The 18,934-nt window shown below is 45.5% G+C and overlaps 1 protein-coding gene across 4 annotated transcripts in view; it reads right to left on the reverse strand.

Moving 5' to 3' along the window:
- The window catches only part of BRCA1 (BRCA1 DNA repair associated), an 80,250-nt gene that overhangs the window by 37,184 nt on the left and 24,132 nt on the right, over window positions 1–18,934 (reverse strand). For all 4 annotated transcript variants that reach the window (XM_053260100.1, XM_053260102.1, XM_053260101.1 and 1 more), the window contains 3 exons: window positions 16,694–16,742; window positions 6,551–6,675; window positions 1,725–4,877 (listed from right to left, as the gene is read on the reverse strand). In XM_053260100.1, coding sequence (XP_053116075.1) covers window positions 1,725–4,877; window positions 6,551–6,675; window positions 16,694–16,742 — 3,327 coding nt within the window. The remainder of the gene's footprint in view (window positions 1–1,724; window positions 4,878–6,550; window positions 6,676–16,693; window positions 16,743–18,934) is intronic.

The raw sequence follows: 18,934 nt of genomic DNA on the forward strand, positions 1-18,934 counted from the left end.
GCAGAAACTTGGCTTGTGCCAGAATCACAACCTGAGCTGAAAGAACACAGATGGGATAAGCAGTGGCAGGGCTAGAGAAATACTTCAAAATTCCTAGGAGCCAGTTCAGCCACATTGGGCAATGACAACACTGTCAAATTAAACATGAAAGTGTATGGACAGAAGCTAGAGGACTCAGCAGGACTTCTAGAGAAAAAGGGATGCCTTTTCTTGTCTTGTCTCAGCGTAGAAGAATTGAGCAAATAAGCAAGCCAGCTCCATTTGAACACTTTATTTAAGTTCTAAGAGGGTTTTGTTGTTGTTGTTTTTTAAAAGTATGGATTATACAAATATTTGCTTATGGGTGGCCTGGACTTGTGAAGATTTGACTTCATCAAATGTCACTTTGAGAAACTAAAGCCTTCTTTAGAGACTGTCCTAGAATGGATCCAGACAAGCAAGTCTTCCTATATGGAGTTTTGTATCCCGCAACCAATGACAATCTGTAATGCATCAATCCTTTTTAAAGCCATTAATCAACTCTGTATTCTATAGCATTCTGCTGGATGGCAATGAATCCCACAGCTTATATTATTCATGGTGTAAAGTACTGAATGTGAGTGCACACATGTTTAATCCAAGTGTCCACACCTACCTACCTTACCTTCACTGTAGAAAGTATAGGTGTATAATGGCTCATTTGTGGAATGTATATATAACTTTTAAAGAAAGAATATGGTATTCTCTTGCTATAGGTTATTGGATAAAGTCTTAAGGACAATGCGTTTTTATGCAACACTGCAGGTACCCTGGTGTCTGCTGTAGTGAACATGTAGAGTGTTTGGTGACATGCATCTCCCCTCCACATTTGGGAGAACAGGAAGAATATGCAATAGTTCTGTTTGAACCACCTCTTAAAGGGCATCAACAGAGAACTACAAGTTAGAATCTGAAATGCAGGATGAAACCTCTCAAATGAGTCAGGACTCTTCCTCAAACTGTAAATTCAAAGTAAGTTACACCACCACCCCCAGATGTTTCTGTGGCAGGCTATGTGATTTGCAGACAAGAGCTAACTGGGTAACTAACTGCTGTGGAATGGAAATATCTAATTTATTTCTTTTTTAATCCAGCCTGGAGAATAGTTCAGTGTGACCTGAAAGCTTGCATTCTGCATGCAACTCTCACACTGTATGCAGATCCATACAAAGGTAGGAATTATCTTTACGTAGCTTGTCATTACGTAGCACCATTATTAAGGTTCTCACTCTCTTTTTCAGTGATTCTTCCCTTAAATGAAATAGTGAAGATTATGGTGCTGGGAGTTTTTAATGCTTTACTAATAAAAGTTAAGGAATGAAAAATTGCTCTCTTTCTATTTATCTTACACTGCTTCGGTAGTTAAGATGGCCTATCCCCAGGCAAAGGGACACCTTTTAAAGGGATGGCTTTCTTATATTTAGCAGGCAGAGAGCAACTGCCCCTATTCAGCCTAATATAATATATCCAGTGGCTGTTGCTGGCATCTCCCTTGTGTCTTTTTCTATTGTGAGCCTCTTTGCACAGGGGACCATCTTTTCATTTTATTTTATGATGTAAACTGCTCTGAGAACTTTTTGTTGAAGAGTGGTATATAAATATGTATAATAATATAATAACTGAGCTGGTAATGGAGGCAGAAAAGCAAAGTTCAAGTCTCAGATAAGTGCTTAAAGAAGAAGGAAAAGAGCTAGCTAGCTTTGTACCTAAATTGAGTTCTGCATTCATATGTTCTTGGCATCCATCTTTCAGTTGCCCAGCATCTCTGGAGACTTTGTCCTTCGTTTGAGAGGCCTTTTTACTCATACTTGAACTTGTCAGATTTCCTGTGGAAGCTGGAATTCTAGGTCCCGAGTCATGAAATTTGCTAGGGTCATCTTCAGATGCATGTGACTGTGAGGAAAAGAGGTTCACAGAATACCCTGATTCCTGACTTAGAGAGGCCTCCTTATCCTTGGGTTTGAGGTGACTTCTGCGGCTTGCTGCTAGAATCTCTGCTGATTTCTCCTTCTCTTTCATTGCCTGCAGTGGTGTACTTGCTGATTGATCAAATATCAGTGCCTGAAAGCATGGCAACTCTTCATCTTCACTGGAACTTTCTTCTTCTGAGGATGACAGCTTCCGCACCAGCCTCCGGCATGCTCTAACAAGGCCTTTACATTTTGATTTGGATCCGTTGCTGCTGTTGAGGTCTCTCTTATGGGGAGTTTCCTCATCAGTTTTAGCAAACACAGCCAAGATGCCTTTCTTGCCCATTTCCCCAAAATTAGATGGACTTTTTTTGCCTTCATTGCCTGGACCCAGCGAGCCCTTCGGTGTTTCTGACAACAGTGGAAAGCTGTGAAACTCTCTCTCAGTGGACTGTTCCAAATTATCTCCAGAAGCCAGGCACCTGGGAATACCTGGGCTGGAAATTTCTATTGCTTGTTCTATGCTGCTCTTCAGTTGCTTTTGTTCCATTGTGCTACTTTCCCCTCCAGTGTGGACAGAGCTGAATTCAGGACGTGGTTGCTGACAAGCTTCAGGACACAACTGTACTAGTTCTGGCTGGGAGCTCAATGCCAGCCTTTTGTTTTCAGCACCTTCAGGTCCTATTCCTTGAAAACAGTCTGTATAGGAATTTATTTCATTAATGGGACTTAAACTTGGGCTTCTGCTGCTGCCATCCATGTTTGCAGTTTCTCCCATTTCTGGGGGTGCTTCCTTTTCACTTCCTGGATTTATACTCTGTAGCTGATTTCTGCCCTCAGCTCTCTTACTGGCAGAACGCACCGGAATAGATGGATGGTCAGGAGATGGAGCTTGTAAAGCAACCTGGAAGTGCTCAGTTCTACTCTCATGCTCAGGGAAACTGGAGGTGCAAGATGACAGACTTTGGACAGAGATGCCTTTGGTCACCTCACAAGTAAGAGCTTGTCCTCTTTCCTCATAAATCCTGTCTACATCTTGAACTGATTTCCTCACACAATCAGACTTGCTGTCTTGCACACAGTCTGTGCTCGGCTCCCTTTGAATTTCTGCAGCAGATTCCTTCATTGGACTTGGATGCAGCAAGAATGATTGGCGTTTGCAGCGGCTGAATATCTTCCGCATGAAGCCTGTCTCCAGTTCACTGTCATCAGTTTCTGGATTTAACTCTAAAGCCCCTGCTTTACCACCTGTTTTGGGGACTTTGTAGCTTTCTGTCATATCCCTCGTACAAAACCCATCACTCTTCAGTTCTTGGGCACACGATGCACTTTTCTCAGACTGTGGTACTGCTTTGAACTGTTTGTCCTCAAAAGTCTTTTGCCTCACCTTCCTAGAATGAAGCTGCAAGAGTGAGCAGCTCCCTTGAGAGTCATTGGGAACAATGCAAGGAGGACTCTGCTGCTTGTCCTCTGCTGTTTGTTCAACAGTTGGGGTACCTTTAACAACTCCCAACACACTAGGAGAGGTTGTAGGATTAGTACAAACCTTATCTGCAGCATCTTCCATGCCCATCAGGTTGGCACCCAACCAAGGCATATGCTCCTGCAGCCTGCCTTGCAATATGGTGGGGTCATCATCTGCTACAGAGGGAGAGGATGAAATGTTTCCCACCTGAGACCCACTTTGTTTCCTCTCTCTTTCTTCCACTTGCTTCTTTCCTCTCTTTGCTGGCTCCCTTTCCCTCCAGGTTCCTTCTGTATGCAACTGAAGTCTCCTATCACCCCTCTGGGCTTCTTCTGTCAGTACCTGAAGCCTCCTGCTCCGCCTGATTTGCTTCTGGCCTGGACCTTCCTCTTTTGGTTCCTCACTGCTTGGGTAGCTGTCTATCTGCATCTCATCCTTCCCAGGGGACCTGGAACTTCTATCCATCACTGACTGCAAAGCAGCAACTGGCCCAACTAATTGCCTGTTCCTCTTGCTCAAAGAGTTAGTTCTCTTCTTTGGAGTTCTCAAGTGAGCTGAGTTGCTGGTATCAGCTTTCAAAATGGATACACCTTTCTTGACAGGTTCTGCTGGAAACTCAGCTTCCTTTTCCTCAGGCACAGGACTTTTATTAGCAAGATAACCTTGGCCACCCTCTTCCAAATTAGGATCTTCATCTTCACCAGGCCTCTTAATGCTTGCTTTCACATCCTGCCTCCTGATGAAATCCTCAGGTGTCAATTCTGATGAAGCCTTCCTCTTTCGCATTAAGGTTTTCCTTACAGGTGTATCACAAGATTTGATATTCACAGCAGTGCCTTCTTCTGTTGAGATCTGGATTGCTTTCTTCTCATTCCAACGGGGGGTTGACTTGCGTTCCCTTTTGTATGTTTTCCCAAATATTTTATCTTCAATTTTAGAGGAAATTGGTTTGGACAAAAGCCTGTCACCATCACATATTGTCAATTCCTCTTCTTCTATCCGTTTGTCCTTCTGTGAGCTAGGTGAGTCTACATTCAACAAGCGTGGATCCAGATCTTGAGCCACCTCCTCAGTGTGAGCACTCTTCTTGCTTTTAGAAAGCCACTCATTCACTTTCTGGATGCTCTGCCTCAGTTTCTTCCCAGAGACTTGACTTAAAGGAATATCAGGTGAAGCCTGGGTCTGCAGCTGCTGTTGCTCAACTTCAGACAGGATGGCACAGGTTTGTGCAATTCCAGCAGGCAGCACAATGCCAACTGTTTCTACATTATTACTTGTCCTTTTGTCTGTGGTGGTCTTTGTGGCTTCATCCTCCTGTACAGATCTGGAATAAGATTTGCTGTCATGCTCCTTTGTGAAGGGATCTGGAACAAATAAACTCTGGCTCTTCTCCACAGCCCCATTTTCCTCAACTTCTACATTTCCAGTGTTTTCTTGAGTGCCTTCTGTGCTTCCTAGTCCTTCCTCCAAGAAACCACATGCACCTGAAAACAGAAAAGTTTAGAAAGTCTACTGGCTCTGGCACTTCCTTCTTTCCCTGCTGCCCTTTCCCAGCACCTGCACTAATCCAGGAGTTGCTTCCTTCCCAGGAACTCCACTCACTGGTGCTGTGTACTGACTCTGCTTTCACCTGCCCCCAAAGGGAAGCTGTTATTTTGTGAGATGAAGTGCAGTAAGGCAGCTGTACTGGGAATCCCAGTGAGCAGCCCTACAACTGTTCTTACTGGCTAAGCATCCATACGTTGTTGGCTCTGCAGTAGCCAGTGCACCAATAGCATTCCTTGGTTCCACTACCCTCTATTATTTTTCATTTTTACCAAGCTACAATAATCAGCAAATGTACATTCCTTGCTTTAACTTAAGTGCTTTAATGATACCAGCAGGCATCCTAAAAAGCTTGTCTGCAAACAAACTAGGAACTCCTTCCTTGGACACTGATTACTCACATAAATGTGCAGCACTTCTCCATGTGTACAAAATACTTTAGAATTTAAAATAGCAGAATCTGTTATCATGAACAGAATTGTAGAATAGTAGGCCGAGGCCTGCTCACTCTTTCCATTTTTTTGTTTTTTAAATTAGAGAAACAGTTATCAATACAGGAAAAGACACATCAGATCCATTCTGATCAAACTTTAGAAATGAGAGGCTCTAAGTGCAGCTCTCAATATTACAATTTTAGTACTAGGTTCTAAATCTGCTCTGTATATTTACAGGGCTGCTATATATAAAATTGCTATAATATAAATCAAAACAATGACAGAGAAAGAGTAGAATAGAAATCACTATCAAATGTGCCATATTTGGGGTTTGAAGAATTAGAACTGAATGTTTTACACATCAAGAGACAAAAAAACAAACAAACCCCGCTCTGGAGGTCAATTTTATCATAGGTAGAAATTTAGAGCTGTGGAATTTAATTAGTGAGATGAATCTACTAGAGCTTTAAATAACCAATTTTTAAAAAACAAACTAGTTAATCTGGCAAGTCAGTCACCTTGTGGAATCTGCTTTTCTTGCATTTCTGAAAGCACCTTTGTACCTTTCTTTTTCCAAAGCAGTGAAAGGTTTAAAAAAAAATTATAACAGAGTACTGTTATCTCAAAAGCAAACTGCCATCTTTCTTTACGATACCCAGAAAAATGTCCCTGCAATGCTTGCAACATAAAGAAATCAACTAAAAGATCATTTGGCCAGAGGTTTGGGCTTGTGTTTCTCAAACAGGGACACTTCTCCCTAACTCTCTAAGCTGCATGGAAAACAGCTTTTAAAACTGAGAGTATTCCAGTTATTATGGATTGGACTTAGGGAAGGGTCTGCTGTTCAAAGTAAAAAATTCCAGTAGGTATATCCATATTCTTAAGCATACCCGAAGTCGCATTTTGGATCTCAGCCTTCATCAGCTAGCAACCCATGTAGATAAGGAGGAACTGGTTGACAAACTCTGCTCTGCAACATCAGAAATGAGCTTACCCACTCTGCCTAGTGCTTTAATCTTGTTTACTGCTTCAGCATGTCATAAAATCAGAGGTAGGAAGACTATCAGCCCAATTTTACAAGATGCAAGTAAATCCCCAGAGTAGTTATCAGAGCCTGGTTTATGCCAGGGCACTAAGTGTCCCACCTAAAAGTGCCATCTGGAGAGAAATTCTCATACCTAGGATATCTAATGGTGCCACATCTTCAGCGCTTGGCTCAGTGAGCTTTATATGACACAGGCTTGGGCTTTGCTTCTTGGTACATCCATCATCTTGAGAACCAGAATCGCTTTCAAAATCCACACTATGAAGAAGAAGGAGGTGGTGCACAAACGGGTGGTTAACTGTCTGGTAGCCTCAAGTCATTAAATTTTTTACAGGTCAAACTACAGTTTGATTCAGAAGACTAAAGGAAACCAGGATGGAAGCCGAGTCATTCGTGTAGCACTCCCATTCTCCCCCCAGCCTTATTCAGGTGGGGTGGGGGAAGAGACCCTCTAAGATTTTGATTGGCAACTAGTTCTGTCACTCAGCTACTTTGACTGGGAACACTCTCCTCTCTCCAGCTCCTTCACTTCAAGATGAGAAGGAGAGACTTGTTTTAGTTTGTTTCCATAGTGTGTCTCTCCAATTCTTCCAAGCTATTTCAGGAATTCGGGGCGAGGAGGCAAATGGCACCTCCAAGTATCCAGAGATGGCTGCCAGTTGACAAATCCTATTCTATTGGCTTTTGTGGCCAACTGAAGTCTGCTTGCCTGGAACAAGGGACACTCTCCTTAGACCACCCCTTTTAAAATTCACCAAAGGAGACTTTAGCAGCAGGGAACTGAGCCAACCATTATGACCCATCTCCCATGACATGACAGTACATACAGAAGGCAATTAAAGGCCAGCTAAGCACTACAATTATTAGGGCTATATTGCCAAAGTAGGTGTCCGACTCCCAGGGGACGAGGTGGGCTCCTAGCCTTTCTTGAACTCCAGAGTGACTGCAGCTAGATAGTATGCATGGTTCGGTCCGGAGGCCATTGACAAGGCCTCCGGACTGGTCCGGATACCCCGCGGTTCGGTTCGGAAGGGCAGGGGGGGGGAGAGTTTCTCTTTAAGGGTGGTGGTGGTAGTACTCCCCCCCCCGGCGCTGGCGGTTTCCAAAACGTTCTTGGGGCGGCAGAGTTCCTCCCTGCCGCCCCTGCCCTCGTCGTTGTCCTTGCTAGCATAAAAGTAGACAGAGCTGATGGCGCACATGCGCCCTTTGCGGCGCGTGTGCTTGTCCTTGCCGCTGGCACGTGCGCGCCACATACATCATGCGGCGCGTGCCAGCGGCGAGGACAAGCGCACGCGCCGCAAAGGGCGCATGCGCGCCACCAGATCTGTCTACTTTTACGTTAGCAAGGACAACGACGGGGGCAGGGGCAGCAGGAAGGAACTCTGCCGCCCCAAGAATGTTTTGGAAACCGCCAGTGCAGGAGGGGGAAGAGTGGCGGCGGCGGCGGCGGCGGCGGGGGGGGGGGGTGTACTACCCCCCCTTAAAGAGAAACTCCCCCCCGTACCGAACCGCAGGGTATCCGGACCATGCACACCCCTAACTGCAGCACCCCCAAAAGGGTCAGCCTCGGGAACAGCCAGTGGAGGAGGTTAGCTTGTCACCCAAGCCCTCCTCCTGGCTTGCTACATTCTGCCAGTTCCCTCTCCTGGAGAACGCCTGGCTCCCATACTCAGAAGCAGCCCCTCATCATCAGCTGCCTTGTCTTTCAATACCCCAGTGCAGAGCCGACAGGGCTTAAAGCCTACTTCAAGGACCGCCCCCTTCCTGACCACGCTTCCTGTTTCCTGCTACACCCAACCTAGCTGTCTCCTGCAGCTCTCCCTGCCTTGCCCTCTCAACCCTACTGGGATCCAACCAGCCTGGGCCCTTCTCATACCCACTGCCCCCTAAAGGGAACGAAAGCCTCAGAAGAGGGATGCCATGCCCTTCTCCAAAGGGCCACCCAAGCGACCAGGTAACATGACATCCCGACAGTAGGCAAACAAGCAAGCTAAGCCATCACAGTACAGACAAGTGTTTCACAGTAGCTGAGCGCATCTGTACAAGTGTCCTTTACAGATGAAGCTATACATTAAATCCCAACATCATCTCTATGACAAGTAAATGTTTTTTGTTGTTGTCAGGGAGGGGCAGTATATAAATATAATAAATAAATAGCTCTCTTTGCAACATAACCTAGGGCCACTGAATAAGTTCAACTATTTCAATGTGATGAAGAAGCACAAATGGGGAAATACAATCCCTTTGGAAAGACAAACATCTCTATAGTCCCTTGCTCAGTTAAGAGGCTATGGAGTAAGTACTACATTTGTTCTCAGGGTGTGGGGACAAACCAAAAGGGTATCAGCTCCCCACCTGAAATAGTGCTGTGAGCAGCACCAAACAGACACCCTCTGTGAAATTATTTTTGTTAGACAATCCTTGGCATCTCTCCAGGTAAGATGGGAAACCCTTTCTGAAACCTTGAAGGACAGCTGCTGCTAGCCCAGTACAGGCAACAATGAGCTAGATGAACTAATAGTTGTGCCTTGATACAGAGAGCTTTTTGAGTTTCATATTTTAACAACTTTATATTACTGGATTTCAGTGGCTGACATCCAGACCAATGTACCTTATGTACAAGCAGGGAGGCACAATTTTGGACAATCTCCCCTTCCTTCTGAAGCCACCTATATCTATATCTACATCTGTGTGTGTGTGCGCATGCACGTATATATATCTCACCGAGGGTCCCACAACCCTCAGGGCCATATTTTCAAGTGGCACAGTAGGCTGCAGAAAAAAGGAGAGACTGGCTAAAATCATTCCCCCACTTGTTTGTGCAGTACATTTTGCAACACACACTATGCAACATTACTGCTTTGTATGGCAGAAAAACACAGAACATAACAAACAAAACCTAAACATTACTGATGCCACTGGGAGCAAACTGCTGTTACATTGCGAGTGGGGCTGGGGGTGGGATTAAAAGTACATTTTAAATGTTCCACCCTGGCATATTCAAATAAGCCTCATATACTAAGAAAATAAAATGGACACCCAAATGAATCTGTTCCCATTCTCCTGTGTTCAGGGTCCCTTGGTTCAATTAGTAAAGACTGCTAGCACGGCCCATCACCAAAGGAGAGTGCTAAGCAGATCAAAAACAGCACTTGGAGAAAATACTGCAAAGGAGAAAATAGTCCTATATCTGGTTCAGCCCAGCAACATCCTGCTTCATTCCCCTAACGCTGCTCATACTTCCATTTGCTGTTTTAGCGTGGGGGGGGGGAAGGGCAGTTCTACTGGAGCTACAGCTAACAGAAAGCACAAGAGAGTAAGGCAGACTCTCTTGTTTTTATGCCTGCTGAAAGTTTAGCTAAAAGTTATTCCTTCTGCTTCTTCCCCCTTCATATTCAAAAGAACATTTCTGCATACATGGTTGGGGTGTGCGTGTCTGTTTTCAGAAGGAAGACTTCCACAGTGTATGTGGAAGGAAGACAAGGAATGAGGAGAAAGGAGGTGCCTCTCCCAATGCTCTGTGCATACACACAAGCTGAACCCCTGACAGGACCCATGACAGTAAGGGACAGGCCATCCAGTGTGAAGAGTAGATGGGAGGTTTTTGCCCTCGCCACGGTAGGGGAAGAATGGCAGTTCAGGCCCCAAATAGCAGAACAAAACCAATTTGGTGAGAATTCAGCCAAGCAAGAGGTCCAGAGACAGTTCTTTAAGGCTGAATAACTACAAGGATTTATTTAGATGTTACAAAAGGATAGGAAAGCTAATCTTAATGCTGAAAGGGGAGAAAGACTAAACAAACAGCCATCTCTGTAGACACAAAATAGAGACCAATACTGGAGCAACCAAGAGGGGAGGAGTCCAGCACTTGTATCCATGACCCTAAACCCACCCACCCCCCGTGGTCACTATGAGACACCAGGAAATCCCAGTGGGGGTCAAGGCAGCCCTTCTATGAGGTGAGGTTATTGCCTTAGGCAGCAGATTGCTGCGGCACCAGCAAGGCAAGAAGATGCTTTCCTGTCCCCTGCTTTTAAAAAGAGGGAGGGAGGGAAAGAAGGTGGCATTTGGCATCCTGCCTCAGGCACATAGAAGTCTTGAGCCACCGGTAAGGTTGCCACATTTGTCAGAGAGACTCCCTGGGCACAACCACCAAAAGGAGGGGTGGGCAATTTAAAAATCCTACTTTTTTGACCAGGATTGGCAAGAGTGCTCATCAGTAGAACTTGGCTGTTTTGCCCATTTCCCCCATAGCATTCTTTGCACAGGAGAGGAGTAGGAGCGTTTCACCTCTGTAAACATGAATATGTGAAATAAGTATAATGACAGTAAAACAAATGCAGGTGAGAAGTGAACGAAACCTGTATTAAATAGGTTTGTTTGCTGGACAGACCAACTTAGCCCAGCACAGTCCTGCTGTCTAATTGAGATCCTCCCTTCCCTCAAGTGCCGACGTTTACCACCTACAGGCACTGACTGATCACATCAGCCCTACGCAGGGTCCTTTGTGAGAGGAAGGGCTCTGGAGGCTATTTAAGGGAAGGCCTGTGGCAGGCGGCACAGCTGGCGGAGCGGCCAGCCTGTAGGCAGCCGCCAAAGGGGGCCGGCCTCTTTGGTGCCGGCCTTGGGCGTAGGGTTGGGCTGCACTCTACTGTTTGAGGAGTTGCAGCAGTAAATGTGTCAGCTTTGTAACTGAGATTGGGTAATGTGTTTGGGTCTGCTTGGAGATGGGGAGACAGGGGGCACCTTCACTGAATGTGGGGCAGCTATTCCATTGGTGGTGGGGAATAGAAGAAGGAACGTTGGCAGGTCAGCAGGCCATTCCAGGGGAAGGGTAGTCAGAAATTTAATAGCTGTCTCCCCTTCCGGCTGCCCTGCCAGCTCTTTGACCCCGGGGAGCACTGCCAACAACCCACATAGCCTTACTTTGCTCCTCTGCAATGCCAGGTCGGTCCAAAATAAGCCAGAGCTCATCCAAGATTTGATTACAGATGAAGAGGCCGACCTGATATGTATTACTGAGACTTGGTTGGGGGAAGCTAGTGGTCCAGTTCGGTCCCAGCTTCTCCCTCCAGGATATTCTGTAGAGGAGCAGGTGACGGGACATGGGCGGGGAGGTGCAGTGGCTGTGGTCTATAAGGATGACATCTCCCTTACCAGGGTCCCTGTTAGGCTATCAGACCATATTGAATGTGTGTACTTAAGTTTGGAGACCAGGGATAGATTTGGACTTCTGTTGGTGTACTGATCACCCCGCTGCCCAACTGAGTCCCTTACTGAGCTCACGGACCTGGTTGTGGGACTTGCGTTGGAGTATCACAGACTTTTGGTGCTGAGGGACTTCAATGTTCGTTTTGGGACCAATTTGTCTGGGGCAGCTCAGGAGTTCATAGCGGCCATGACAACTATGGGCCCATCTTAAGTGGTCTCTGGACCGACACACATTACAGATCACATGCTTGATTTGGTCTTTTACTCTGATCAGGGTGGTGTTCTGTGGGTGGGGACTCCTGTGATTTACCCATTGTCATGGACAGACCACCATCTGGTTAAGGTTGGGATTACAACCACTTCCCACCTCCGCAGGGGTGAGGGGCCTATTGGAATGGTCCACCTGAAGACGTTATTGGATCCAGTAGGATTCCAAGAAGCTTTGGAAGGATTTAATGTTGGGTTTGCTGGTGATCCTGTTGATGCCCTGGTTGAGAATTGGAACAACTTGCTCACCAGGGCAGTAGACACGATTGCTCCTAAGCGTCCCCTCCGACCTGCTTCAAAATTGGCCCCTTGGTATACAGAAGAGCTACAGAGGATGAAGCGGCAAGGTAGGTGACTGGAGCACAAGTGGAGAAAGACTCAAATCTAATCCGACAGATTACGACATAGAGCACATTTAAAGTTCTATGCTCAGGAGATACGTGCGGCAAAGAAGCAATTCTTTTCTGCCCATATTGCTTCTGCGAGTTCATGTCCGGCGGAGTTGTCTAGGGTTGTGAGGGAGCTAGTACTTGCCACCACTCCCCTGTACCAGAATTTGGAAGCATCAGTCACCTGCTGTGAAGTGTTTAATGAATTTTTCGCAGACAAAATCTCTCTGATTCGGGCCGACCTAGATGAAGCTCCACAATTAATTTGATGTCTGAACTGGAGGTGTCCAACAACTCCTCTTATGTGATTCAACTGGATCAATTTCAGTTTATGACTCCTGAGGATGTGGACAAGCTTCTTGGAGCGGTGAGGCCCACCACGTGTTCTCTTGACCATTGTCCAACATGGCTTGTTCTATCTAGCAGGGAGGCTGTTCTAGGCGGCCTGGTAGAAATCATAAACGCTTCTCTGAGGGAGGACAGGATGCCTCCTTGTCTTAAAGAGGCAATTATTAGACTTCTTCTAAAGAAGCCTGCATTCGATCCCTCAGAGTTGAGCAATTATAGGTCTGTCTCCAACCTCCTGTGGCTGGGCAAAGTAATTGAGAGGGTGGTGGCCTCTCAGCTCCAGACAGTCTTTGAGGAAACCGATTATCTAGACCCATTTCAAACTGGTTTTCGGGCAGGCTATGGGGTGGAGACTGCCTTGGTCGGCCTGATGGATGATCTCCAATTGGGAATTGACAGAGGAAGTGCGACTCTGTTGGTCCTCTTGGATCTCTCGACGGCTTTCAATACTATCAACCAGTCAGTCAGTCCTTTATTGCGGTCATAGACCAATGCATAGTTAAAAATCAACCATAGTATCTTTCTAGCACGTCTGAGGGGATTGGGGGATGGGAGGCACTGTTTTACAGTGGTTCCACTCTTACCTCTCGGACAGGTCCCAGATGGTGTTGATTGGAGATTGTTGCTCTTCAAAATCTGAGCTTAAGTATGGTGTCCATCAAGGCTCCATACTTTCTCCAATGCTTTTTAACATCTACATGAAACCGCTGGGAGAGATCATCAGGGGATTTGGAGCTGGGTGTTATCAGTACGCTGATGATACCCAGATCTACTTCTCTATGTCAACTTCTTCAGGAGATGGCATATCCTCTCTAAATGCCTGCCTGGAAGCAGTAATGGGCTGGATGAGGGAGAATAAACTGAAGCTGAATCCAGATAAGATGGAGGTACTTATTGTGCGGGGTCAGAACTCCAGAGCCGATTTTGATCTACCTGATCTGGATGGGGTCACACTTCCCCAAAAGGAACAGGTCTGCAGTCTGGGAGTCCTTCTGGATCCACACCTCTCCTTGGTTTCTCAGGCTGAGGCGGTGGCCAGGGGTGCTTTCTATCAGCTTCGGCTGATACACCAGCTGCACCCATTTCTCGAGATCAGTGACATCAGAACAGTGGTACATTTGTTGGTAACTTCCAGACTTGACTTTTGTAATGCGCTCTACGTGGGGCTGCCTTTGTATGTAGTCCGGAAACTTCAGTTGGTTCAGAATGCGGCAGCCAGGTTGGTCTCTGGGTCACCTCAAAGAGACCACATTACTCCTTTGCTGATGGAGTTGCACTGGCTGCCGATAGGTTTCCGGGCAAAATACAAAGTGCTAGTTATATAAAGCCCTAAACTGCTTAGGTCCTGGGTATTTAAGAGAGCGTTTTCTTCGCTATGAAGCCCACTACCCATTGAGGTCATCTGAGGAGGTCCGTCTCCAGTTACCAACAACTCGTTTGGTGGTCACACAGAGACAGGCCTTCTCAGTTGCTGCTTCGAGATTGTGGAATGCGCTCCCTGTTGAGTTACGATCCTCCCCATCTCTAGCAATTTTTTTAAAAACCAGAATTTGAAAACCCATTTTTTAACCCAAGCTTTCTCAGGTTTTTAAAAAAATGCTGTTTAATTTTATGGTTTTTAAATTATTGTATTGTTAACTTTTATATGTGGTGTTATATGTTGAACTGTTTTAACTTTTATGTGTGTTTTAATTGTTGTTAGCCACCCAGAGATGTAAGTTTGGGCGGGGTATAAATTTGATAAATAAATAAATACATGTATGTTTTTTACTTTAACAACAGTTTATAAAATGATCATTGTTTTAATACAATAGGACTTGGAACATTTTTTTCATCTATACTTTTAAATATTGACAACATGTAGCTAAAATGCCTGCAGAAAAGCACCAGAAAAATGGGTAAAATTCGTTAAAGCAATCTTCCCACTCAAATTCCTGGACATTTTGTATCCAGGACACTTCTCCTACATCCTGGAGAGGACATCCGATTCCCAAATTGTGCAGGCCAATCTTGGACATGTGGCAATTCTAACCGGCACTGACTGGGGTGGGAAATAAAAGTAGGTCACTGAGGGAGTATATTTGTCTATACTATGCTGTACCTTAATGAATTCCATTTTTTGGCCATTCCAGATAGCAACAGAATGTTGGGAATTGCCTTCTAAATGGGATTCATCCCCCTCTCCCCCGATAATTACCCTTTTTGCAGGGCCTGGGCCCATTTTATATTATGTATTTCTACTGTGTGATCTTTAATTAAGGGGCATGAATTTAGCCATACAATTCAATACTGATGGCCATCCTGAGCCCTAAGACAAATCTTTTTTCTCTCGTTTTATGAAACTACATGTTAGGGTTAGCAAGATTATTTCTTTAGTCCCTACATGCGATTTGGATCCTGAACCTACACCAATTCCTAAATATACACAGCCTTTGAGGCTGCAGTGTCATAATCACTGAATCAGGCAGCTGGGATGGTGTGTTCTTGAGATAAAGTGGATGAGTTTTGTTTGGTCAAAATGGCTAAAGATTCTGTTGGGGTTTATATATTTTGTTTTTGCACATCCCCGAGACCAGTGACTTGGATGCCTTGGTGGTACCGTTTGCATTGCAAGGGTCTTTTCCCTGTGCATTTCTGAAGATGATTCTGGCTTTAGGTGAATGGATGGCTCAAGAAATGGTCTGTTGGTCCCTTCCAGATCCAATTATATGAAGACAGGCAGGCAGATATATGAAGCTACACAAAATGGCAGACTCAGCAAGCAAAGATTTTTAGATTATGAGAACAGTCAAATGTGTGAAGCAGTTTTAAGAGGGGCTTGTGTGGTCATTGAACACACAGCTGTTGGCTAGAATATGCATCCTGAAGGAGTTAGTTTGAAGTATCATGTATCTGTGAAGTGACTTCGCTATTCCATTCGGATTTTGTCCTCAGAATCTTCCTTCCTGCAACATCTGCAAGAGCTCTGCTGGGGACAATCAGCTGATGGACAGCAAAGCTTCTCTGCTCACTTCATCCTCACTGTGTTAGCAGCACAATATCCAATTACGATTTTTTTTTTTTGCACCACTTCTGTACAGCACTCAGCATAATATGGTCAAAGAAAGAATATGTCCTAGAAACCTTAGTCCAGATTATTCTGGTATTGATGCAGCAAGTCAACAGAGTAATACCAAGAAAAACTGGTTGAGTTATGATGGCATGAACTTTTGTAAGCAAGAACACCTCACTAAGTGGATGGACAGCATAGTTTCATGATCAAAAGGAGGCTTTTGCTTAAAGGTCTCTAAACTGAAACAGAAAACTCTAAACAAGCATATGCATACTCACTCGTCTGATCTCCACAATTCATATGGGTCACAGAAATCTGCTTTGCTTGGCACAAAACAATGATTTAAACACAAAGCCCACATCATCAAGACCCACCCTATGAGGCCTATCCTGAGCATATTTCAGAGGCACCTTAAAATCCCTCACTGAACAAGAAGGAGAGATGAATGCCATCTTATTTTTTGCTTGTGTTAATTAACTCATTGTTATCTGCTCTAAACCTCAGATATGAACTCAGATTAAAACCAGCAAATTCATTCATAGTCTACTTCACAGCTTCCGAGGCTGTGCTCCAGCTCAAAGTAAAGTAGGGGTCAGCGGCTAGTGATCCCTGGGCTGAAACAAGCTTCCCGAGGGATGCCACCCACCCCGCCACAACCCCTTTCCCTGCCTTCTGCATTTTCATAAACACCTCAAGGGAGGGGAAGTGGAGGAGCACTGAACATTTCACATTCATCAAGGAGCAGCCACTGCTTATTCTTCAAGGCATTTCTCTTTGTGCGATGTTAAGGGAAAAACGAGATTTCTTAGTAAGCATGAGATTTTTCTTTTCTTGCCAGTATCGCAGAGCTGCAGTTCATTGATCCAGAGGGCCACTAGCAATGCTAAGTTTGACAATACCATCTTCAGAGCATGACAGTCTGATCTCCCCAGAGGAGACTCAGCAAGAAAAATGATAAATGTTGCAAAGCAAGAAGATGCTGACATCACAGAATGATGGCTCTACTCACCATCTGACCGTATGTGCCTTCTTAAAGAGATCTTCAGATGAGTCAGATCCTGAAACAACAATGCTTGCAATCAGAAGGCTCAACAGAAAAGGGATTCAAAAATCACAACCAGTACTGCTAGTGAGAGGACCAGCAGGGTCAAACCAGCCTTGTTTTTAGGGCCTAGTGATTCTCAAGATCCCATAAAATCCTGGTTGACCATGCCAACAACTGTACTTAGAAACAACATTAACATCCTGTGTCTGTCTGAAGCCTCCTCTGGTAAGAGCAGAAGCAGCTTCAGGAGGTGAGCACGCTTTTCTAAACAGAACATCTAGCCTTTCCCCCCTTCAAACTAACTAACAGGAGTAAGGGAGATTTTGAGGGGCTGGTTTCTCTTTAAGGGATAGGTCCTAGTCTGTGTATGTATGTATGGCATTTGCCAGGGCTAGCAAACTCCAGTGTTTTTGTTTGTCCCTGCCTGGAGGGGGTGGAGTCAGCTAGGGCTGTGGGAGGCCCCACGTTCTGTGTCTCAGTTTGAAACCTACTCTCTACATAAGAGGTGAAGGCCCAAGAGAATAGCTAACAGGGATAACAAACAAGACAAAGTTTTGAGGGAGTTTAGCGGGACGTGTGCGGAGGAGCCTGGAACAAGCCCCTGTGATCACAAGGAGCCTGGTGAAGAAGAGAAGGTAAGTACAAATCCCTTCCTCATATAATTACTGATTTCTCCCTCATATTCTTGAGAAAGTCTGTTTGGACAGTTAAATAGCTGACCATTACAGCTGAGACCTATCCTTCTAATAAACTATCTCTAAATACTGTGAACAGCCAATAAAAACAGTATAAAGATACAAAGTCAGCAGGGGAGGGGGCACTTCCCAGTGTATTGCACAGAGTGCCACATGTATGACTATTTGCTCCATGGGCAGAAGTAATAGGTGTGTGCTCGGTGCAAGGAGCTCCTGGCTCTCAGGGAACAAATTTGTTCGCTTGAGACCAAGGTGGCGGATCTGGAGAAGCTCAGAGAGACAGAGAAGCATGCAGACGAGACCTTCAGGGACGCAGTAGAGGCATCCCACTCCAGGACTGATAGCTCCTCTACTGTCAGGGAGAATGAAGATCTCGGGGAAGGAGGACATCTGTCTGAGGAAGAGGGAAATGATCCTTTAAAAGGGACCCCTTCCATGGAAGATGAGCCTATATCCTCTCACACAGGGCATACTCCTCTGGGGGGTGTGGGTCTCCTTGTAGTGGGTGATTCAATCAGAGGCATAGAGAGATTGGGTTGTGACCCACGTGTTGACCACACGGTGACTTGCCTGCCTGGTGCGAAAGCTGCGGACATCACACAGCGTCTAGATAGGCTATTAGGCAGTGCTGGGGATGAGACAGCTGTCGTGGTGCACACCAGCACCAATGATGTGGGGAAATGTAGTCGGGAAGTCCTGGAAGCCCAAGTTAGGCTGATAGGTAGCATATTGAAGTCCAGGATGCCCAAGGTAGTATTCTCAGAAATGCTACCAGTTCCACGTGCAGGTACAGTGAGAGCAGAGCAGAGGGGTTTCAATGAATGGATGAGGAGTTTAAGATTTGTTAGGCAGTGGGATACATTTTGGGGCAAGCAAGGCCTATACAAAAGGGACAGGCTGCACTTGAACCAAGATGGAACCAGACTGCTGGCTCTTAAAATCAAAAAAGTTGCAGAGCAGCTTTTAAAATGACGCCTGGGGAATAACTGACAGGAGCTGGACAGCATCCGGTTCGGCAAATGCCATCTTTTCAAGTGCAAGGATGCAAAGGATTCAGATAAAACAGAAGGGGACAGGGCAGAACTACATAAAGAGCAGACAGAAGGCTGTGCCAGCTGGTCAAAGACTCAAAAGAAAGATAGCATATACCAGGTGAGAGATTCAACGTATAGGTGCTTATATGCCAATGCCAGAAACCTCTGAGCCAAGATGGGTGAGCTGGAGTGCTTGGTTGCTAATGCATAAATAGATATAGTGGGCATAACAGAAACATGGTGGAACAGTGAGAACCAGTGGGACACTGTTATCCCTGGATATAAACTCTATAGGAAGGCCAGGGAGGGGTGTTTGGAGGTGGAGTAGCACTGTATGTTAAAGAAGGGATAGAATCTAACACTGACAGTGACTGGGAGTTGCAGGAGGAAATCAGGGAGGCATCAAGGAGAGGCAGGGCTGTAATAATGGGTGACTTCAATTACCCACACAAAGACTGGGTAAATTCACAGTCAGG

The sequence above is a fragment of the Hemicordylus capensis genome, chromosome 6 (genome assembly GCF_027244095.1).
Source record: "Hemicordylus capensis ecotype Gifberg chromosome 6, rHemCap1.1.pri, whole genome shotgun sequence".
In the NCBI taxonomy this organism is placed as follows: Eukaryota; Metazoa; Chordata; class Lepidosauria; order Squamata; family Cordylidae; genus Hemicordylus; species Hemicordylus capensis.